Source organism: Microcaecilia unicolor, chromosome 12, assembly GCF_901765095.1.
Source record: "Microcaecilia unicolor chromosome 12, aMicUni1.1, whole genome shotgun sequence".
In the NCBI taxonomy this organism is placed as follows: Eukaryota; Metazoa; Chordata; class Amphibia; order Gymnophiona; family Siphonopidae; genus Microcaecilia; species Microcaecilia unicolor.
The window spans coordinates 65,831,254-65,851,004 of record NC_044042.1 but is presented as its reverse complement, the minus strand read 5'-3'; the positions used below and the strand labels follow the sequence as shown (position 1 = coordinate 65,851,004).

The following is a 19,751-nucleotide window of genomic DNA, read 5'->3' as shown; positions in this document are numbered from 1 at the left end:
TTTATTCACTGGTAGCGGACCTGGCTGGAGCCTGCTGTTCTCAGCAGTATGATGACATCATTAACGAAGTCCAACTGGCTGGCAAAAAAGACAAGAAATTTCATTCTCCTGCTCTCTGACTCTGAGTGGCGCCTCATTGGAGGAGAGCTTGATGTTTCCGCCCACTAAAAGAAGAAGGGGCGAACCAGCAGCAGACATTCTTTTTGAATCTTCATGTAACCATGCTTTGAAATTTGAATCTTCTGCTGCCCCTTTCCGTGACCCGCTGCGGCTTTTTCAAGCCGTGTGCGGGTTGCCGGATTTTGGGCGGCTTTTTTTTGCCGCGGCCTCGATCCCCACGGGAATCCCGCATGTACCGTTCCGTCCCCACGGCACTCCCGCTGACCGGGGGGGGGGGGGGGGGGAACCCGTGTGATCCCCGCAAACCCCGTTCCCGTGCAGTGATGCCCAGGGCAGCACACACATCTCGCTATATAAAAGGCAAAACCAACGTTCTGTGAAGCCTCCAGCCGGAAGTGTGAAGGGGGCGAGATATCCGGTTTCCCTATGAGTGTCTGCCCCGCCCTCTCTGTAACAGTCAGTGAAGGAAAACAGCAGAGCACGAAATCAAATCGCTGGCTCTGTAACAGTGAAGGACTCAGAGGGGGGAGGGGAGAGAGGCCAGAGGGCAGGGACACACACTCCCACATGCACACAGAAGAAAACATTGCTAGCCCCCGTTTCATTTGCATCAGAAACGGGGCTTTTTTACTAGTAGCTTATATGTCACAGGATGGTCTCCACTTACATGCCCTGTATTGTGCTTGTTGTACAGCTTCAAGCTCAGTGGTGTGATCTCTGCTTTTTATTCCTTTTGATTCCAGATCTGCTACTTATTACAAGTCTAAAATCCCCCTGTAGCTGCTTTATCCCACCCCCTGTACTGATTTAAATTATTCCCACCTGTTTAATAAATAATCTGTGTCCTTATTGAGTATAAACTAGTGTTTCCCAAGTCATTCCTGAAGTACCCCCTTGCCAGTCAGGATATCCACAATGAATATGCACGAGATTGATTTACATATACTGCTTCTATTTTATGCAGATCTTTCATGCATATTCATTGTGGATATCCTAAAAGCCTGATTGGCAAAGCGGTACTTCAGGGCTGACTTGGGAAACACTGGTGTAGGCAGCCTTTTGTTCACATGGACTCTGTTTTCAGTTTGCAATGGGATGAAAACCCTGGAAGGTGTGCATAGCATGAGGAAGCCAGCAAACCTTGATGAATGGTCTAGAGATTTACAGCTAAAATTATGCAACAGTATAGAAAACTGTAAATCAAGTTATGATATAAACCAAGAACCATACTGCCCCCCATCTCCCTGCTCCCCTCCCCTACAGCAAAGATTTAATGCTAAAAAAAAAAAATACACGCTTATGTGTTTGGCTTCAAAACCGTAAAGGAACACTACAGTACAGAGAGTGATGGACTTCTGTACACAAAAGAGAAGGAATTTGCTGCTCCCCCCACTCTCTGCTGTCGTTTCCCCTACCTACTTAATCTCTTGTTATTTTGATATGAGTGTTCTTCTGATATGACCAGTATTCTTTCCTATTAATTTTATTGTAATTCCTTTCTTTCTGTGATGTTTTTTTAAACCATTGTAGACCACCTAGATCTGCAAGTTAGCCATGGCGGTATAGCAAATTTTTAATAAACTGGGGGGGGGGGGGGGGTCATATCTAATGATTTTGAGATGGACAAACAGGGTGGCAGCAAAAGGTAGAAGGATGCTTGGGTGTAAAGACTGAGGAATGGGTCACGTGACAAGATGGCGGCACGTTAGTTTGTGGTCTGTGAGCTCCTGAAACTTGTTTCCCATAACGTTACCTCCTTATCCGAAATGCCCCATACCAAGCGGAAGGGATTAGTCAGAGGCGAGACCTCGAAGCCTAGACCCCCTGGAGGGCAACAGACGATGGAGCGATACGCCACAACTACATCTACCCTAATGTCCGGGAGAAGTCCTGCTGCCTTGTCGGAAGGAGACCCTCGGGGCTTGGGACTTGATGTCACCTTGTCTCCCCCGGATCTCGAACCGCCGCCCCAACCCGAAGGACGCCCTCTCCAGCGTGAGACTCTGGGACCGGAAGTGGTGACACAGGGCCCCACGGATCGAGGAGTGGAGGGGGCGAAAACCGACGGAGGGAAGGGAAAGGAAGTTTCCCTTCCTGAGCATAGAGCTCCATTTTCTAGATCTGGGACGGTGACGCTGGAGAGTATCTGGAATGCTCTACAGCGTTTGGATACTTCAGTAGCCAATTCCACGAAAGGAATTTCATCACTTGTAAGTAAAGTGGATTTGCTTTCTAAAACTATGGAAAATACAAAGCAAGAATTTAATTTGCAGGTGTCGGACTTAAAACAAGAAATGAAGAACTTACAGGAATTTAAAGTGACAACAGTAAAAGATAGGACCTTTCTCCATCGAAAATTAGAACAGATTGAAAATTTTCATCGTAGATTAACACTACGTTTTTTGAATTTTCCAAGGTCTTTGGGAGTTAGCCCACTGGATGCATTTAAGAAATACTTGTTGGAAGTATTACATTATTCCCCTGAAATGTTTCCACCAATAAACAAGATTTACTATATACAACCAAAGAAAGTATCTGAAGTACAGTTAGATCCAGGGGCTCCCAAACGACCAAAAAACGACGATATTATGAATCTAACTGATTTTCTAGAAACTTCTATGACTGAAGACTCTGAAAGACTGACATTATTAGTGAACTTTGTATTTGAACAAGATCTGGAGGCAATTAAACGCCTTTATTTTAGAAATGCAAACTCACTTTTCTTGGGAAAAAAAAATATGGATGTTCCCAGACGTAACTAAATTAACCCAGGAGAGAAGGAAAGCTTTTCTGTCTCTTAGGGCTGGAACTACAGCTCTGGGAGCATCCTTTTACCTCAATTACCCCTGTAAATGTGTGGTTAAATTCCTAGGGATAAAATATGTGTTTTTTCAACCAGAACATCTTAGTGAATTTGTTAAAATTAAAAAATTGGCTACTGGGTAGATTTAGTTCGATGATATCTAGATAGATAGATGTGTGCTAAGCTATATAATTTGATTATGTCTTTGCTTTAAACTTCTCCTGTTGTATCTCCTTCAGGTGGCCTCCTAATATTGTGGTCTAAAGAGGACAAAATGTTATAATTTCTTCTGGTTAATTTATTAATGTTCTTTCTCCAAAGACAAGCAGGCTGATATTCTCACAAGTGGGTGACGCCACGTCGGCCCCGGAGGATTTTAAAGCAAAATCTCAAAATCTCTTTACGGCGTTCCGTCGCGCGAGCGATCGTACTGCGCATGTGCGCGCACCTCTTCCCGCTCGCCGTGCGGACACGCCCCTCAGTTTTTCTTTTTCCGCGTCTGAGGAGACACGGAGTTCGTTAGGGCTTCGTGTTTTCTTCAGGTCTTCGGAGTTAAATCTCTTTTTTATTTTTTCATTTGTACTTTTCATGGCAGGCTCATTGTGGCTTATATATACAGGTATTTTTTGTACCTGAGGCAAGAAAAAATTTAAGTAATTGCCAGAGTCACAAGGGGCTGTGCCTGAACAAAGCATATAAGCTTCTCTTTTCTTTTTTCTTGAAAGTGCTGGTATATTGTTATCTGTGGGCTCTCTCTAGCCAGCAAACTAAACAAGCCCACATTTTTAGGATCCATTTATTAAAACTTTAAAAATGGCTCTCCAGAGCTGTGACAGCCTGCTCCAGCACACCACTGTCTTTAAGCCCCAACAAGTGGTAAAGGTGTATGTCACAGGAAAAACCAGGAACCTAAGCAGGTGCATCCCTGGTCAGCCACTGAATGGGCAACCTGGTGACACAATATCAGTGGTGTAACCTTTGAAGTGAGTCTCCACCTGCCTCGGCGCCTCCTGCTCTGCAGGTCATTCGGGCGCATCGGAGGATGTGTCTTGGGCCGGATCATCTCCCTGTGAAGCGCAAGTAGTGTCTCAAAGAAACGAGACGTATTCTACTCTGCCAGGGATGGCCAAAGGAGATCATTCTGGAGTCCGACAGAGACCGATGCACGCTGGGTATAGTTATGCATCGAATAGGTCTCCACCTGCCTCGGCGCCTCCTGCTTGGCAGGTCATTCGGGCGCATCGGCGGATGTGTCTTGGGCCGGATCATCTCCCTGTGAAGCGCAAGTAGTGTCTCAAAGAAACGAGACGTATTCTACTCTGCCAGGGATGCCCAAAGGAGATGCCCAGAGCTTTGCTCCCTCTGTTATGGAGGTATCCGGGCTTCAGACATCAGTCGGTGCCGAGAGCGTTGCTCCCTCTGTTATGGAGGTATTTTGGCATTGGACGTCGATGCACCGGTACGTCGGTACCAGGTATCATCGGTACCATGGGTCCCGTCGGCACCGGGTATCATCGGTACCATGGGTGCCGTCGATGCCGAGTGTCGGTGCCATGGGTGCTGTCGGTACCGGGTATCATCGGTGCCATGAGTGCCGTCGGTACCGAGTATCATCGGTGCCATGGGTACTGTCGGTACCGAATATCATCGGTGCGTCGGTACCGAGGAGTATCGATACCAACTACATTGGTACCATGGTCGGTGTCATGGGTCCCGTCGGTACCGGGTATCATCGGTACCATGGGTCCTGTCGGCACCGGGTATCATCGGTACCATGGGTGCCGTTGATGCCGAGTGTCATCGGTGCCATGGGTGCTGTCGGTACCGGGAATCATGGGCACCATCGGCACCAGGTATCATGGGCACCATCGACTATCGGTACCAGGTATCATCGCCCATCGGTACCGAGTATCATGACTGCCATCGGTACCATAGTATCAGGTATCGTCGGTACCGTGGATACATGGGTATCAGGTATCATGGATGCCGTCGGCACATGAGTACCATCGATACCAGATATCATGACCAGGTACCATCGGTGCCATGGGTGCCATTGGTACCAGGTGTCATGAGCACCGTCGGTGCCATGTGTACCATCGGTACCGTCGGTGCTGTTGGTGCCGGATATCATGGGTACCATTGGTACCACATGTCATGGCTACCATCGGTACCAGGTATCATGGGTACCATCGATACCAGATACCATGACTATCATCGGTACCAAGTACCATGGGTACCATCGGTACCATGTGTATCATCGGTACCATGTGTATCATCGGTACCGTCGGTGCCATGGTCTAGCAGTCTGGTTTCGATTCCCTTGCATTTCCAGACTTTGTCCTTGGCTTCGGGACCATGGGTACCATTGGATGCCATGGGTGCTACCCCCTCCTGCGGCATCTGGCTTTTCACCTGGTCTCCTTCACCGATGCTGCCTCTGGTATGGGTGTTCGCACCCTACTGGGGCAACTTCTCGACCCATAGTAGCCTCCATATCGGACGTGTTTGGATCTGAGCTGCTCTGTTTGAGTAGTTAGTTCAGTTCAATGATGGTCATCTGACATTACAGTGGAGATTGTGAATCCCAATGCCCAGATGCTAGAGGTCCTGGACTACTATCTTCACCTGAGTCTTCTGCACTCAGAACAGATAGGAGTTCTAAGAACTTACTTCGGCGCCCCCGGGGCCAGAGCATACATCCTTAGCCTCTTTTGGAGAATGGCGTACCAGGCTGGCATGATCGCATCCCAAATCAAGTCTTGTCAGATCTTTACGAGCATTCCCACCGGAGTAGGCTAGACCTTTTCACCAAGTGGTCAGGTAGCACACGGTGTGTCGCAGGTTCCTGTCCAAGGGCATTTTCGACACTTGTAATGTAACACCTAGATTTCTGCTCTAGGTACAGTGATGCGCAGACTCTCATGACTGTGTGCCTCTCTCCTGGAGGAGGAGACTCAGCAGAAAACTGTAGATATGCTGTACATACACTTCCTCATCTTGGAAGTTCTTTAGAGAGAGGAGTAGTTTTCCTTGTGCCTTAAGGGGTCGTACCTATACTCCTACTTCTCGACAGCCGGTTCGGGCTATGCCTCAGCACGCTCGTTCTAGTCAGCGGCGTGCACCTAATCAGGCCCCTGCAGCTATTCCCCAGGAAACAGAGGGGTTTTTGACTGGCTCCAATTCAGTATAGCCACTAAAAAAAAAAAAAAAAAATGTCCGTACCGGCCATTCTGCCTGTCGGGGGGGAAGTTTACATTTTCTCCACCAAAGGTGACTTCTTTTATCCTCCAACCGGTGGGGTTTTTCAACTAGTCCGGTTAGGATACATTCTCAATCTGGAATCAAACCCTCCACATTGTTCATTGGAAGCTTAATCCTTTAGCTTCCATCAAAAGTGAGTACTTGCAGAGGAACTCTCTGCTTTTCTCAGCGCCAATGCAGTCGAGCCCGTTCCACCAGGGCAAGAAGGGTTGAGATTCTATTCCAGGTCTTTCCTTGTGGGTTGCGTCCCATCATAGACATAAGGGGCCTAAACAGATTTGGTTCAGGATGCTTTCCCTGGGCATCCTTCTTCCCATACTTCAGGAAAACGATTGGTTATGCTCTCTGGATTTACAGGATACTTATACTCTCTTTGCATCCAGAGTATGTTTTTTTCCTAGTGCCTGGCTGTTGTTGCAGCGTATCTTCATGGACTGGGAGTGCATGTGTTCCCTTAACACGATGATTGCCCGTCTCAACAGATTACAGCACAGTACATATTGAGACTTCTAGACACATGGCTTCCGCAGTTCATGTAACTCCCATGGCACTTTTGCACATGACATCCGCTCAGTGCATCCTAGCTTCCCAGTGGTATCAAGTTTAGGGTATCTAGAGGATGTAACCCGACTGTTCGCCAGTCTTCGGTATTCCCCTCAGAGGTGGTTAATTCTCTCTATTTTGATTCTGAGGCATCTTACTCAGTCAAAAGCTGCTGACGAAGGTTGCATCCCTCCTGGCTATCCAACCAAATTATTTTAATTCAACAAACAATCGGGTTGTGATGTACTCGATAACAAAGGAGTACTGGATCTTGCCCTCTGAGTTAGGATGCCATGCAGATGTAGCGGTGGGCCCGCAATGCGGCATGTTTTCTCCCAGCCACTTATCTAATTGGCGTAAACAGCAGTCTGGCCGACAGGCTGAGCAGGATAATGCTACAGTTGAGCATGCCTATAGTTCGAAAGACCCCTCAGTGGATCTTTTGCTACTTAGTCCAATCGCAAAGTCCCTCAGTTCTGTTCCAGGCTGCAGGTTCACGGCAGGCTACCATCGGATGCCTTTCTCCTTCTTTGGGAGACAGGTTTTCCGTATGCGTATCCTCCCATACATCTAGTGGAAAAGACTTTGCTGTTTCTCAAGCAAGATTGTGGAGCCATGATTCTGATTGCTCTTTTCTAGCTGCGTCAGATAGGATTCCCTCTTCTTCTGGAGTTGGAATGTTTTCCAGCTCTCATTACGCAGAACGAGGGGGCACTTCTACATCCCAACCTCCAATCTCTGGCTCACACGGTCTGGATGTTGAGAGTGGGGTTTCGTTGAGTTTTCCAGAGTGTCTCCCGACTCTTGCTTGCTTTCAGAAAAGATTTCACAAAGAGGTGTTATTCTTTTTCATGGAAGAGGTTTGCCGTCTAGTGTTACAGCAAGGCCCTAGATCCTGCATCTTGTCTTATACAGACCTTGCTTGAGTTCTTTCTACACCTGTCTGAGTCTGGTCTCAAGACCAACTCTGTCAGTATTCATCTTTGTGCAATAGAGCTTATCATCAACGTGTGAAAGGTCAGCCTTTAGCTGTCCACTTCACGAGAGGTTTATCTCTCCCCCAATATTGAGAGAATTCCTTGTATGTGTCTAGGGGAGATTATTTCTGTTGGGCTTAGCACCCACAATAATTTTGACAGTTGGCTCTTATGCTTCGGTCAGAGTTCCTATCACTCCTTATCCAGTATCTTGGGGTCCCAATGTCGTTTTCATCCAGCTGCTGCAAGCTCAATTCGGGCCACTGGATTCCTGCCATCTGAAGTATTGGACCTGGAAGGTCGTTTTCCTTAGTGGCTGTTCCTTCAACTCGTAAGGTCGGTGAGCTTCGGTCTCTAGTAGCTCAAGCGCCTTACCTTACTTCTCATCTTAACAGAGTAGTTCTCTGCATGCAGACAAAGTTCTTACTGGCGCTGGAATCAGAGTACCAGCTGATCCAGTCAGTTGTCTTGCCAACATTCTTTCTCCCTCATCTTACAAGCCCTGGCGAAAGCAAGCTCCGCACTTTTTGCGTGGAGCAGACGAGCTCCCTCGGACGGTCCGCCCAGTTGTTTATTTCTTTTAATGCCAGTTGCTGTCGGAAACTGCATAATTTCTTCTTGGATAGCAGAGTGCATCTCCTTCATTTTTGTCCAAGCTGGACTGACTCTAGAAGGCCATGTCACGGCTCACAAAATTAGAGCCATGGCTGAGTCGGTGGCTCATCTAAGATCAGTCACTATTGAATAGATCTGCAAAGCTGCGGTGTGGTCATCAGTCCACACATTTTCATCTTACTACTGCCTTCAGCAATAGCCGACTCGTCAGTCGGTTTGGGCAGTCGGGGCTGCAGAACTTCTTTGGTGTTTAGAATCCAACTCCAACCCTCCTAAGCCCATTTTTGTTCTGTTCCAGGCTACACTCATTTAGATATTTCTTCTTTTCAGGTCAATTTTATTCTGGCCTCGCCGTTGCGAGACTCAATTGACCACTGTTTGTTGTGTTGTGTAAGCCTGGAAGCTAGGGATACCCCACTTGTGAGAATATCAGCCTGCTTGTCTTTGGAGAAAGAGTAGTTACTTACCTGTAACAGGTGTTCTCCGAAGACAGCAGGCTGCATATTCTCACAAACCCTCCCACCTTCCCCTTTTGGAGTTGTCTCCTCCATCTTTTGGATTTAACTGAGGGGCGTGTCCGCACGGCGAGCGGGAAGAGGTGTGCGCACATGCGCAGTACGATCGCTCGCGCGACGGAACGCCGTAAAGAGATTTTGAGATTTTGCTTTAAAATCCTCCGGGGCCGACGTGGCGTCACCCACTTGTGAGAATATGCAGCCTGCTGTCTTCGGAGAACACCTGTTACAGGTAAGTAACTACTCTTTACATATTCTGGTCCGCATTACCAATGCAAGTTTATGTTTGACTTGTAAATGTACTATAAAAGTATTAATAAAAAAATTTAAAAAAGACTGAGGAATGGCCAGCAAGAAAAGGATGATAATAGTGCCTGTAAGTTTCTGGCCAGATATTTGGAGCTGTGTGCAATTCCAGAGATTGCACAAGCTTTGAGAATTGCTAATGGTGCTAGTGTTTACAGCAAGGTTCCCGATACAACAATTGATTTAGTCGATTAGTCCTTCAAAATCTATTTGGGGTCTAGAATCCAGTTTTACTCACCTGTACCTGTTCCAGGCTGTTCCAAAAATTAAATGTTCTAGGCCTTAGTCTGTTGTAGGCCTTGTTATACCCCTCTTCTGATAACTTGGTAGCTAGGGATTCACATCTCTGAGTATAATATCCTGCTTGTCCTTGGAATCAGTAAAGAGGAAAGGCTAAAGTGGCTTCGGCTCTTCAGCTTGGAGAGGAGACAGCTGAGGGGAGATATGACAGGTGTATGGAATACTGAGTGGAGTGGAACGGGTAGACATGAATTGCTTTTACTCTTTCCAAAAATACTAGGACTGGGGGGCACACAATGAAGCTACGGAGTAGTAGATTTGGAATGAATTGGAGAAAACATTTCTTCACTCAATGTGTAATTATATTCTGGAATTCGTTGCCAGAGAATATGGTAAAAGCAGTTACCTTAGCGGGGTTTTTAAAAAGTTTGGATAGCTTCCTAAAAGAAAAGTTCATAAGCCATTGTTAGGGTGGCTTGGGAAAGTCCACTGCTTATTTCTGGGGTGGGCAGCATGGAATGTGTTGTGCTGTTTTGGGATCTTGCCAGGTGCTTGTGACCTGGATTGGCCACAGAAACAGGATACTGGGCTTGATGGACCCTCAGTCTGTCCCAGTATGGCAACACTTATGTACCATTTTAAAGTATCAAACTTCCCACAATATGTGCTACTCCCCCCCTCCCACTTCAGAGACTAGAGGCTGTGAACTGGTGAACTGAAGGTCAATAGGCATCCTCCTCCAATTTCACCATTCTACCGGAATGATTCCATATGAGATTAGGGCAGAGGTCAGTAGGCCTGTTTTAATTATAAAAAAAGTAATAAATTCAAAACTGATCAAGATGGCGTCCGTGAGAGGAAGCGCTTCCTGAGAGCTCCGAACCTCAAGCCGAGACTCGGAGTGTTTGTCTTTCTGGGACCCACTTAATGGGGAAAAGAAAGGGAAAAAGCGGGGCTAAAGCCACTTCTAGCCCCGCTTCCACCTTAACTCTCCGACAACCGACTTTGGAGGCGTTTGGACTTCAGGCGCGCGGCGCTCCGATCACTGCCTTGGTTGGATCCCCAGAACATCCGGGAGATCTTAGCGTCGAAGTGGCGTCATTAAGTCCGCCCCTGCAGACTGCCCCGCCGAGACCGGGTGGTGGTTTGAGATCGACGGGAGAGCCGGAGTTGGCGTTCTCCGAGGCTGCAAGTGGCCCTGTTGTTTTTTCGACGCCAGATGGAAACACATCAGATGAGAGGGCGGGAGGTATCGAACCCTCGCCCTCCCCCATCATGGCTCCACCACCTGTGGGTATCGGCGCTACTACAAGACCAGCAGTCGTTTCCCTAGAGGCCCTTTGGGACGCTATCCAAGCATTGAATTCGTCCCTGCTTCAGGCTTCAACCTCTTTCAATTCTGAAGTAAAGGACCTTAAACAACAACAACATATCATGGAATTGAGGGTTAAAGAGCAAGAAGACAAGAGTGAGTTAAATTCACTTGAGATTAAGAAAATGCAAACAATTGTTGGTAATTTAGTGACTGACAGAGACAATGCTCAAAGAAAAATTGAACACTTTGATAACCAACTTAGGAGGAATAACTTAAGATTTTTGAACTTTCCTAAGTGCCCCTTAACACCCCCAATGGAAATGTTAAAAAAGTATTTTACTGATATATTAGGAATTCCAAAGGAAGCTATACCTCCAATTGTAAAGGTGTATTATATCACAGGAGCCAAAACTTCATCTGTGGAGGCCCCAGCAAATTTAACACAATTCCTTGAAACGTCCTTAGAAACCATTACAGAACGCACGACTCTCCTTGCAACCTTTGCCTTCGAAACTGATAGAAATAATATACTTAGGTTATACTTCAGATATATGTCGCTTCAGTTTTTTGGTTCAAGGTTACAAGTTTTCCCAGACATCAGTAAATCTACTCAGAGAAGAAGGAGAGAATTTCTGGGACTTAAGCCCCGGATTCTTGCATTAGGTGGAACTTTTAAGCTAAAATTTGCATGTAGATGTCTTATTTCCTTAAGAATGGCTTATTATGTATTCTTTGACCCAGAAAAGTTGAAACAGTTTATAATAGCAAAAGAAAGCGGTGGCGAATCTGCTTCGAGAGCAACCGAAGTCAGCTAAAACCGCAGGCAGAGATCTAGCTCTTACTCTCCTATTGTATTTAGAGAAAAATTTTTTCTCTCTTTTACTTTCTTACAATCAATTTCCTTATATCTTGATCAATATTGTGGTCTAAGTAACAATGACTTTGCTATTTACCCTTGACTATGTAAATGATAGTGAAGGAGTATGTTAATTTTTCTTTTTATTATTGTATTTCCTGATTTTCTGACATTTATCTTTATATGAATGTATATTTTGAAACTTATAAATAATAAAAAATAAAATAAAATAATAAATTCAAAACTAATTTTTGCACTCAGGCTTTTGCTTTTTAATTATTAGAGAAACTTGGGTTTTGTACACCTTGTCTAGAGATGTGTGTGTGTGGGGGGGGGGGGGGGGGGATTGTATTCATATTGTGTATTAATTTTATTTTACATTAGTTTAGTAATATTTAAACCTTTTTTGATGTCTTTAGCGGATTACTAAATATAAATAAGCTTAAACCCAATAGTCCATTTATTCCCATTTGAGAAGCCCTCCACCCCTGGCAGGCTTGACTGACTTGGTAGCCTGATGGCCTACCAATATCTTGCCCCTTTCTGGGGCTCAAAATTATGTTTAAAAAGTGGCACAAGCTCTGTCCACCTTTTCAAACTGTTACCATCTTCCCTAAAAATTAGAGTGGTGGATTCTGGCACCTCCTGTACAGGATTTTAGTGTTGAAAATTAGCACAAATTTACCCACACTTCATTACATCTGGATCTTAGTTTAGTTTAACTATTCCATAGCGTTCCACAGATCAATCCAGAGACTTATGGGTTATGTCCCCCTACCAGCAGGTGGAGATAGAACTTCAGAGGTCTTTTATATGTGGTCATGTGCAGCCATTTCAAGCTCTGTATTCTCTCTATCTAGCAGGTGGAGTGTCATAACAGTGCAGCTCTGGATTGTTCCGGCCTCTGGAGTCCTTGTGGATCCAGAAGCCTGGAGAGGGGTTGAGGTCCCTGTGTGGAATTTGTGGTGAACACCTGGTGGTGCCAGGTCCCTCCCCCCCCCCCCCCCCCAACGCCCCGTTTCTCCCGGGTTTGGTACCCTGGTGTGGTGAGCCGGCTGGCTGATTCTCTTCTGCCTCACAAAAAAAACACCTCAGCTGCCAAGGTAAGTTTTTGTATTTTTTTTTAAATAGATCGTGGAGGATCCCCGACGTGGCTGCAGTTAGGCACAGAGGGGACTGTGTTGATAGCTGCTGACCGATGTCTGCTCCTTCTGAAGCCGCAAAGTGCTGCTCCCGGTGTGGGAACCGGTGAGCAGCGTCCGGGGCATGTAAGGCTTGTATGCAGCAGTCCGAGGCTGAAAAGCAGCCCACTCCCAGTTCTCCGAGGTTGGGCAGCAGCGGGTCAGCTTTGGGAAATCCTTTGGCGGGAAGCTCGGGTTCTGCAGTGCCACTCGAGCTGGCAGGAACCATTTTTTCTCTTCCTCCGCTCTTGGAGTTGCACGTGGCGTCGGGGCATCCGTCTTCAGACTGTCCTTCAATGCTTACAGATTTCTGCGGCGAGGCAAACGCTCCCTGCATGTCTGAGGCAGCTGCTGAGCCTTTTTCTCCAGAGTTTGTGCTTTTAATACACAAAGCATTTATGTTGAAGCGTGTGTGTGTGTGTGTGTGTGTGTGTGGGGGGGGGGGGGGGGTCGGTGTCTTCTCCCTCCCCCTTCCAGGCTGAGCCTTCTCCTGTTTTTTCTCCCTCTCAGCCCTTGCCTAAATGGCCCAGAGTAGAACCTTTGGAGCTGGAGGATGGTTTAGATGGAGAGGAGAACCCTTTCCCTCGGGGTCCATAGAATTTACGGAGGACGCATTTCCCCGTCTGACGATAGGGATGATCCTACGGCGTTGCGGTTCTGCAGGGATGAACTGCCTGCTTTCATTGTCCGGGCGCTGGATATTTTGGACATTTCCTCGCCTGAAGCCTCGGTTGTTCCTGCCCCTCCTCCTTCCATCATGTTGGGTACTAAATGCCCAGCCAGGTCCTTTCATATCCATGAAGCTATGAAGATCCTTATTTCAGCGTAGTGGGACACACCAGACAGGAGTCTCAAGGTGACACGGGCTATGGGTCGCTTGTATTCGCTTCCGGCATCGGACTTGGAAGCCCTCAAGCTCCCCACTGTGGACTCTTTGATTACGGTAGTCACCAAAAAGACCACTCTCCCAGTTGAAGGAGGCACAGCCCTTAAGGATCTGCAAGACTGCAAGCTGGAGGCTGCTCTTAAGCTGTCCTTCGAAGTGGCAGCCCTTAGGCTTCAGGCCTTAGTGTGTGGCTCCTATTCAGCGTAGGCATGCTTGTCATGGGTACAGAAGGCTTCATCGACAGAGGAGCTAGTTAGTTTTTTGCCAGTGCTTGAGTCTGGTCTCGCCTATTTGGCGGATCTCCTTTGACCTCTTGCGAGCCTCTGCAAAAGAGGTTTCCCTTGTGGTCACGGCACAGCAGTGGATATGATTATGTCATTTGGTGGTGGGCATTGCTTCTAAATCCCGCTTGGCGAGGCTTCCTTTCAAGGGAAACCTCTTGTTCGGTGAGGACCTGGGAAAGATTGTGAAAGATCTAGGGGACTCCAAGGGACAACGACTCCTGGAGGATAGACCTAGGTCCTCGAGAGCAGGTCTGCCCAAAGCTTGGTTTAGAGAGTCTAGGTGTTACAAGCCGGGCCGTGTTGGGTCCTTTCAGAAATCCTGTTTTGCTCCGAAGCCTCAGCCTTTTCACGGAGAGCGCTGAGCTGCGGCCTCAGGACCCAGACAGCAACCAGCGGCTAGACCTTCCCAATGATGCGGCCCTGATTCATCCCCTGCCAGTCATCAGGGAACGCTTGTCCCTCTTCCTGGGGGAATGGACCAGCGTAACTTCCAACAAATGGGTCTTGGAAGTCATCCGAGACAGTTACAAGTTCAAATTTGCTTGTCCTTTAGTAGAATTTTTTCTTGAGTCTCCTTGCAAAGGTACAGCCAAGATGAGAGCGGTTCAACAGACCCTGGAAGGCTTGCTTCAGCTGGGTGCAGTCCATCCGATTCCTCAATCAGAGGTCGGTCAGGGATGTTATTCCATTTACTTTGTTGTTCCCAAGAAAGGTGGCTCTCGTCGACTGGTCCTGGACCTCAAGTGCATAAACAGGGCACTGCGGGTTCGCAATTTTCTAATGGAGACCTTGTGATCCGTGATTGCGGTGGTGCAGCCAGGGGAATTTTTAACTGCCCTTGATCTCAAAGAGGCTTATCTTCACACATCCATTTGGCCTCCTTATCAGCGTTTCCTCCGTTTCACAGATCTCGGTCACCAATTTCAGTTCCAGGCCATGCCCTTTGGACTTGCTACTGCTCCACGGACTTTTCCCAAAGTCCTGGTGGTCGTAGTGGACTTTCTTTGAAAGGAGGGGATACAAGTGCACCCCTACCTGGACAACTGGCTCATTCAAGCACCCTCTTACGAGGAGAGTTTACAGGCAACGGATCGAGTGATTCACCTCCTACAATCTCTAGGTTGGATAATCAATTTTCACAAATGTCACCTGTTTGCATCGCAATTCCTTGAGTATCTGGGCGCTCTGTTCGACACTCGGGCAGGGACGGTGTCTCGCCCGTCTGCTCACAGTCTTCAGCTACAGACTCAATTATGCAGCTTGTTGCAGCCCCTTGGACGTGGTCACATGGGCCCAGAGTCATATGCGACCACTCCAATTACATCTGCTCAGCCGGTGGTCTCCTCTTTCGGAGGACTACACAATCAGGATTCCGTGGTCTCCCCGGGTCAAGGCAGAGGTGGGCTGGTGGTTGCTCCTGGAGAAACTCCTCAGGGGCCTCCCATTGACCACTCCAGAATGGGCGGTCGTGACAATGGATGCGTCCCTGTATGGTTGGGGGGCACACTGCTTCAATCGGGCAGCCCAAGGGACATGGTCACTGGTGGAAGCGACTTGGTCTATCAGTTGCCTGGAGCTGAGGGCTATTCGCTTGGCTCTACAGGAGTTCCTGGTCCTTATTCAGGACCTTCCGGTGCGTGTTTTCCCCAACAGTGCTTCAGCGGTGGCCTATGTGAATCGTCAAGGGGGCACCAGGAGTGAGCCGCTGGCACGGGAGGCGGCTCAAATTTGTCTCTGGGCGGAAACTCGTGTGTCCCTCCTTTCAGTGGCCCACATTGCAGGTTCGCAGAATGTCCAGGTGGACTTCATCAGCCGGCACAGTCTGGATACAGGGGAATGGGAACTATCTCTCTTAGCCTTCGATCAGATAGTCTCCAAGTGGGGGCTGCCTGTGTTAGACCTGATGGCGACTCGCATCAGTGCCAAAGTCCCCAGGTTTTTCAGCAGGGAGATGGGTTCGGATGGGATCGATTCCCTTTTCCAACCTTAACCTTTGGATCTTCTGTATGCCTTCCTCTTGTGGCCCATGGTGTGGAGGGTGATAGGTCGTGTAGCCAGTCATCCTGGGTGGGTGATTCTAGTCGCCCCGGACTGGCCTTGGTACGCAGACCTAGTCCAACTGTTATTCGATCAGTCCCTTCGGTTGCACGCAGCAAGGGGCCTTCTGTTTCGGGGTCCTGTAGTTATGAAAGATCCCTCCACCTTTGGTCTTGAGGTTATCCTTCTTTACTTGAGGACTGCTTTGGTACACCCCACAAGTCTCTGGATTGATCTGTGGGGATGCTGTAGAAGGAAAGATTTATGTTTCTCATCTGATAATTTTCTTTCCATTAGTCTCAACAGATCAATCCAGAGGCCCGCCCTACGTTTTCAGCTATTGTTGCGTATTTTTTGTTGTTGTTGGGTTTTAGTTTTCGTTTCTGCAGGGATTACTTTGACTGATTAAAAAAAACCCCAACTTTGAGCAATGTTTACATCTGTTTTTGATGTTCTCTTGCATTGGCGGTTGAGATTCTTGCTGTAGTATATGAAGAGGCAGGAGAGTGGTGCTTCATCTTTGTCCACTGCTTTGGTATTGGTCATACTGAGGTTGAAATGGCTGCACATGACCACATACAGCAGACCTCTGAAGTTCTCTCTATTTCCACCTGCTGGTAGGGGGACATAACCCACAAGTCTCTGGAGTGATCTTTTGTGACTAATGGAAAGAAAATTATCAGGTGAGAAACATAATTTTTCCTTTATATTCTTCTTTTCCAGTTTACTGACTCGACAAGGAGCAGTAAGAAAAACAATTGGAAGCTGTACTTTGCAGAATGCTTAACAAAATTGAAGTATAAGAAAACCCATAACTGTGTACATGAACAGAGCACACATACCATCAGACATAAAAAATCTAGAAAAACCTGAGAAGTAGGTATACATTTTACCATCAGGACACAAGACCATATAAATACATCTTGTCCATAGGCTTTTTATGTGAATCCTGGAAGAAATTTCCTCACACCTTTTGTGAAAAAAAAATGTTTTTAACAACTTATTCAAAAGCACAACTCCAACAAGTCATCAGCTAATTAAGATATGATACAACAGTACAAAAGCAATGCTAATAAACTAAGGCCCAACCCAGTCCCCTCCTCCCCCCCACAAAGAAAAAGAAAAAATGGGGGGGGGGGGGGGGGCAAAATTGAAGCTTAAAGGAGCTATATGCTTAGGGCTTAAAAATATCAAACTCTCTCCTCTGTACAGGGTCTATTAATACTATCTATCTGATTGTCTATGCCAATAAGAGTAAGGGTCCTATGTGCAGTGAAAGTTGATGAGTTGACCTGTTTGCATAGCTGTCAATTGGGTCGCCTGATAAATGTAGTTCATCTTGTGCAGAACCATGGCTAGTAGTTGGGGGGGGGGGGGGGTCCTGGTTGTTTCCATTCCACTGCCAGAGTAATCTTAGCGGTGACAAAAAAGCAAGCTACCAATTTATGGACTTCTGGCTTAATCCCCAGAGGCTTGAAATGTAACAGGCAGTGCTGCACTGTAGGATCAGTCCCCTTATTTATTTTGCCCGTCTTCCATTGCAAGCTAGTGTATCTGTCCCACCTTTCTGGGCAGGTTGGACTGTGCTGGTCTTTATCTGCCAATACAAATCAAGGCTTAATCTTATGCAAATCACTGTTTCACAAGCTAGAACTAAATAGTCTTGTTTCAAAATGTATCAACTAAGCTTGCATATCTACCCGTGAAAACATTTTTAAATAGTTGTTTGTTGTTTTTGTTAGGACCCCAGTAGAGAGTTCAGCCGGACTATTTGAACCCCCAAAGCCAACACCATAAGCTAAGTAGCTATTTTGTTCATAAGTTCAAACTTTGAAACAGTTTTGGAGTCTTACACGATGAAAAATAGTGAAAATTTGGGCCAGTGACTATATGAGAGAGATACACAGATGGTAAATGAAATCGGTTAATTCCACCTGAACTCTCTACTGAGGTCCTAACAAAAACAATTAAAAAAAAAAAAACTATGTAAAACATTTTTTTTCAAGGGTAGATATGCAAGCTTAGTTGATCATTTTGATATTGGGTCTTATCTGCCATCATTTACTGTGTTAACTGATGCCTCTTTGCTTCTTTTCTTGCAGTCTTTCTTTGACAGTCACCCAGCTCCCTCAGCAGAGCGTACAGTGCTGCAGTGTTGTGAGAACATCCTTCTGAATGAAGCCTGGCTGAAGCGAGATGCTGAGGCCATGCATGAGTATCTGCTGAATCGCAAGTGAGGTGTGCCTGCAGCTGCTGCAGTCTCATTGCCAGGAAGGAACAACTACCCAGTAGTTTGTCCTAGCCCAAGAATTGGAGTCTTCTTTTGCCAGTGGAAGGAAGGACAGTGGATGCAGTTAATTGGTTCCTGCTAAGAGTTCAGAATTAATTCATTTCTAAAATTTGTCAGCAATTTGGCGAAAACAAAAAATCCTCAATCTGTAAATAGAATAGTAATGAGTATAGAATAAAGAAACTGTGACCGTTACTCGTGCTATTCCTGTGCTGTGCGTGACACACTAAGGGGAAAGTGAGACCAGTGGAATAGGTTCAGTGGTTCATGGGAGCTGAGTGTTGAAATGCTTAAAAAGCAAACCCATGGAGAAACTTGTTGGAAAGTTCACTCTGGATGGCAAGTAGCTGGTAGCAAGTTTATGAACAATCAATGGAGAGGACTTCTTGGGGGGGGGGGGGGGGGGGGGAAGGGTGAGATGGGGGTTTACTTGCCATCAGTATTGGCATCAGGTATAATAGATTATGCCTTCCTTTCTGTGAGAGGTGTTTGTAGCTTTGGTTTTAATGCAACATCCCAATTCCTTGGAAAACACTGGGGAATGTAGAAATTTAGACTTCACTGTTAATTTGCTTTCCTTGAGACCTGCCAGACAGTCAAGACAAGTATGCTCCCCTGTTAGCTAGTGGAGACAGAATAAAAGTTCAGAGCTGACTTTACTCCTGTTACAGCAGGCTGGTGCTGCTTTCAGCTCCTCAGTATCCTATGTTAAATCTAAGACAACAAAAGGCAAATTTTATGTTTTGGGTTTCCAATCCACCACTAATGCCAAACCTAATGGATTCAAAAACCTTTTTCATGCTCACTAACTCGGAAATGAAATGAATGAGTACATATACCAAGGCCAACTATCATCAGGGTGGGCAACAAACTTACTATCAGTGTTCTGAATTTCAGACTTGTCTCTTTGACGATCAGGCTTCCATGGGTAGATTCTGGACTGGGCTGGCAGGGCTTAAGGAAAGGATATTAAGAAGACTACATTTCACCTTCCTTGTCCATACCGAATGAGTGAGATGTACCTCTTTGAGACCAGGCAGGGGGAAGCCACAATAGTGGTTAGGGTGGTGGACTTTGGTCCTGGGGAACTGAGGAACTGAGTTTGATTCCCACTTCAGGCACAGGCAGCTCCTTGTGACTCTGGGCAAGTCACTTAACCCTCCATTGCCCCATGTAAGCCGCATTGAGCCTGCCATGAGTGGGAAACCACGGGGTAGAAATGTAACTAAAATTAAAAAAAAAAAAAAAAAAAATCTAAGGTGTTGTCCCTCCAGAGCTGCATGTCCATACCAAAGCAGTTGACAAAGGGCAGCAATTGAGGCAAGGGCCTATTATCTTCTGGAAAGATAGATTCTGACTCTACCTAGTATGACTTTTGCATTCTGGGCTTGCAAGCCCTCTGGAACGTGCTAACTCTTGCTGGTGTGGTCTGAGTTGGTCATCTCTTTCTCCCCTCCTGAAATTTGATACCTTTAAAGACTACTATGCCTTATTGAGACACACCAGTACACCAAAGACTTTG

General features: G+C 46.6%; 1 protein-coding gene across 2 annotated transcripts in view; it reads left to right on the top strand.

Annotated features, from left to right (window-relative positions):
* Nucleotides 1-18,424, top strand: part of NPEPPS (aminopeptidase puromycin sensitive) — a 216,894-nt gene extending 198,470 nt beyond the window's left edge. For both annotated transcript variants that reach the window (XM_030220856.1, XM_030220857.1), the window contains one exon: nucleotides 18,042-18,424. In XM_030220856.1, coding sequence (XP_030076716.1) covers nucleotides 18,042-18,176 — 135 coding nt within the window. In that variant the 3' untranslated portion in view covers nucleotides 18,177-18,424. The remainder of the gene's footprint in view (nucleotides 1-18,041) is intronic.
* Nucleotides 18,425-19,751: the final 1,327 nt, after the last annotated feature.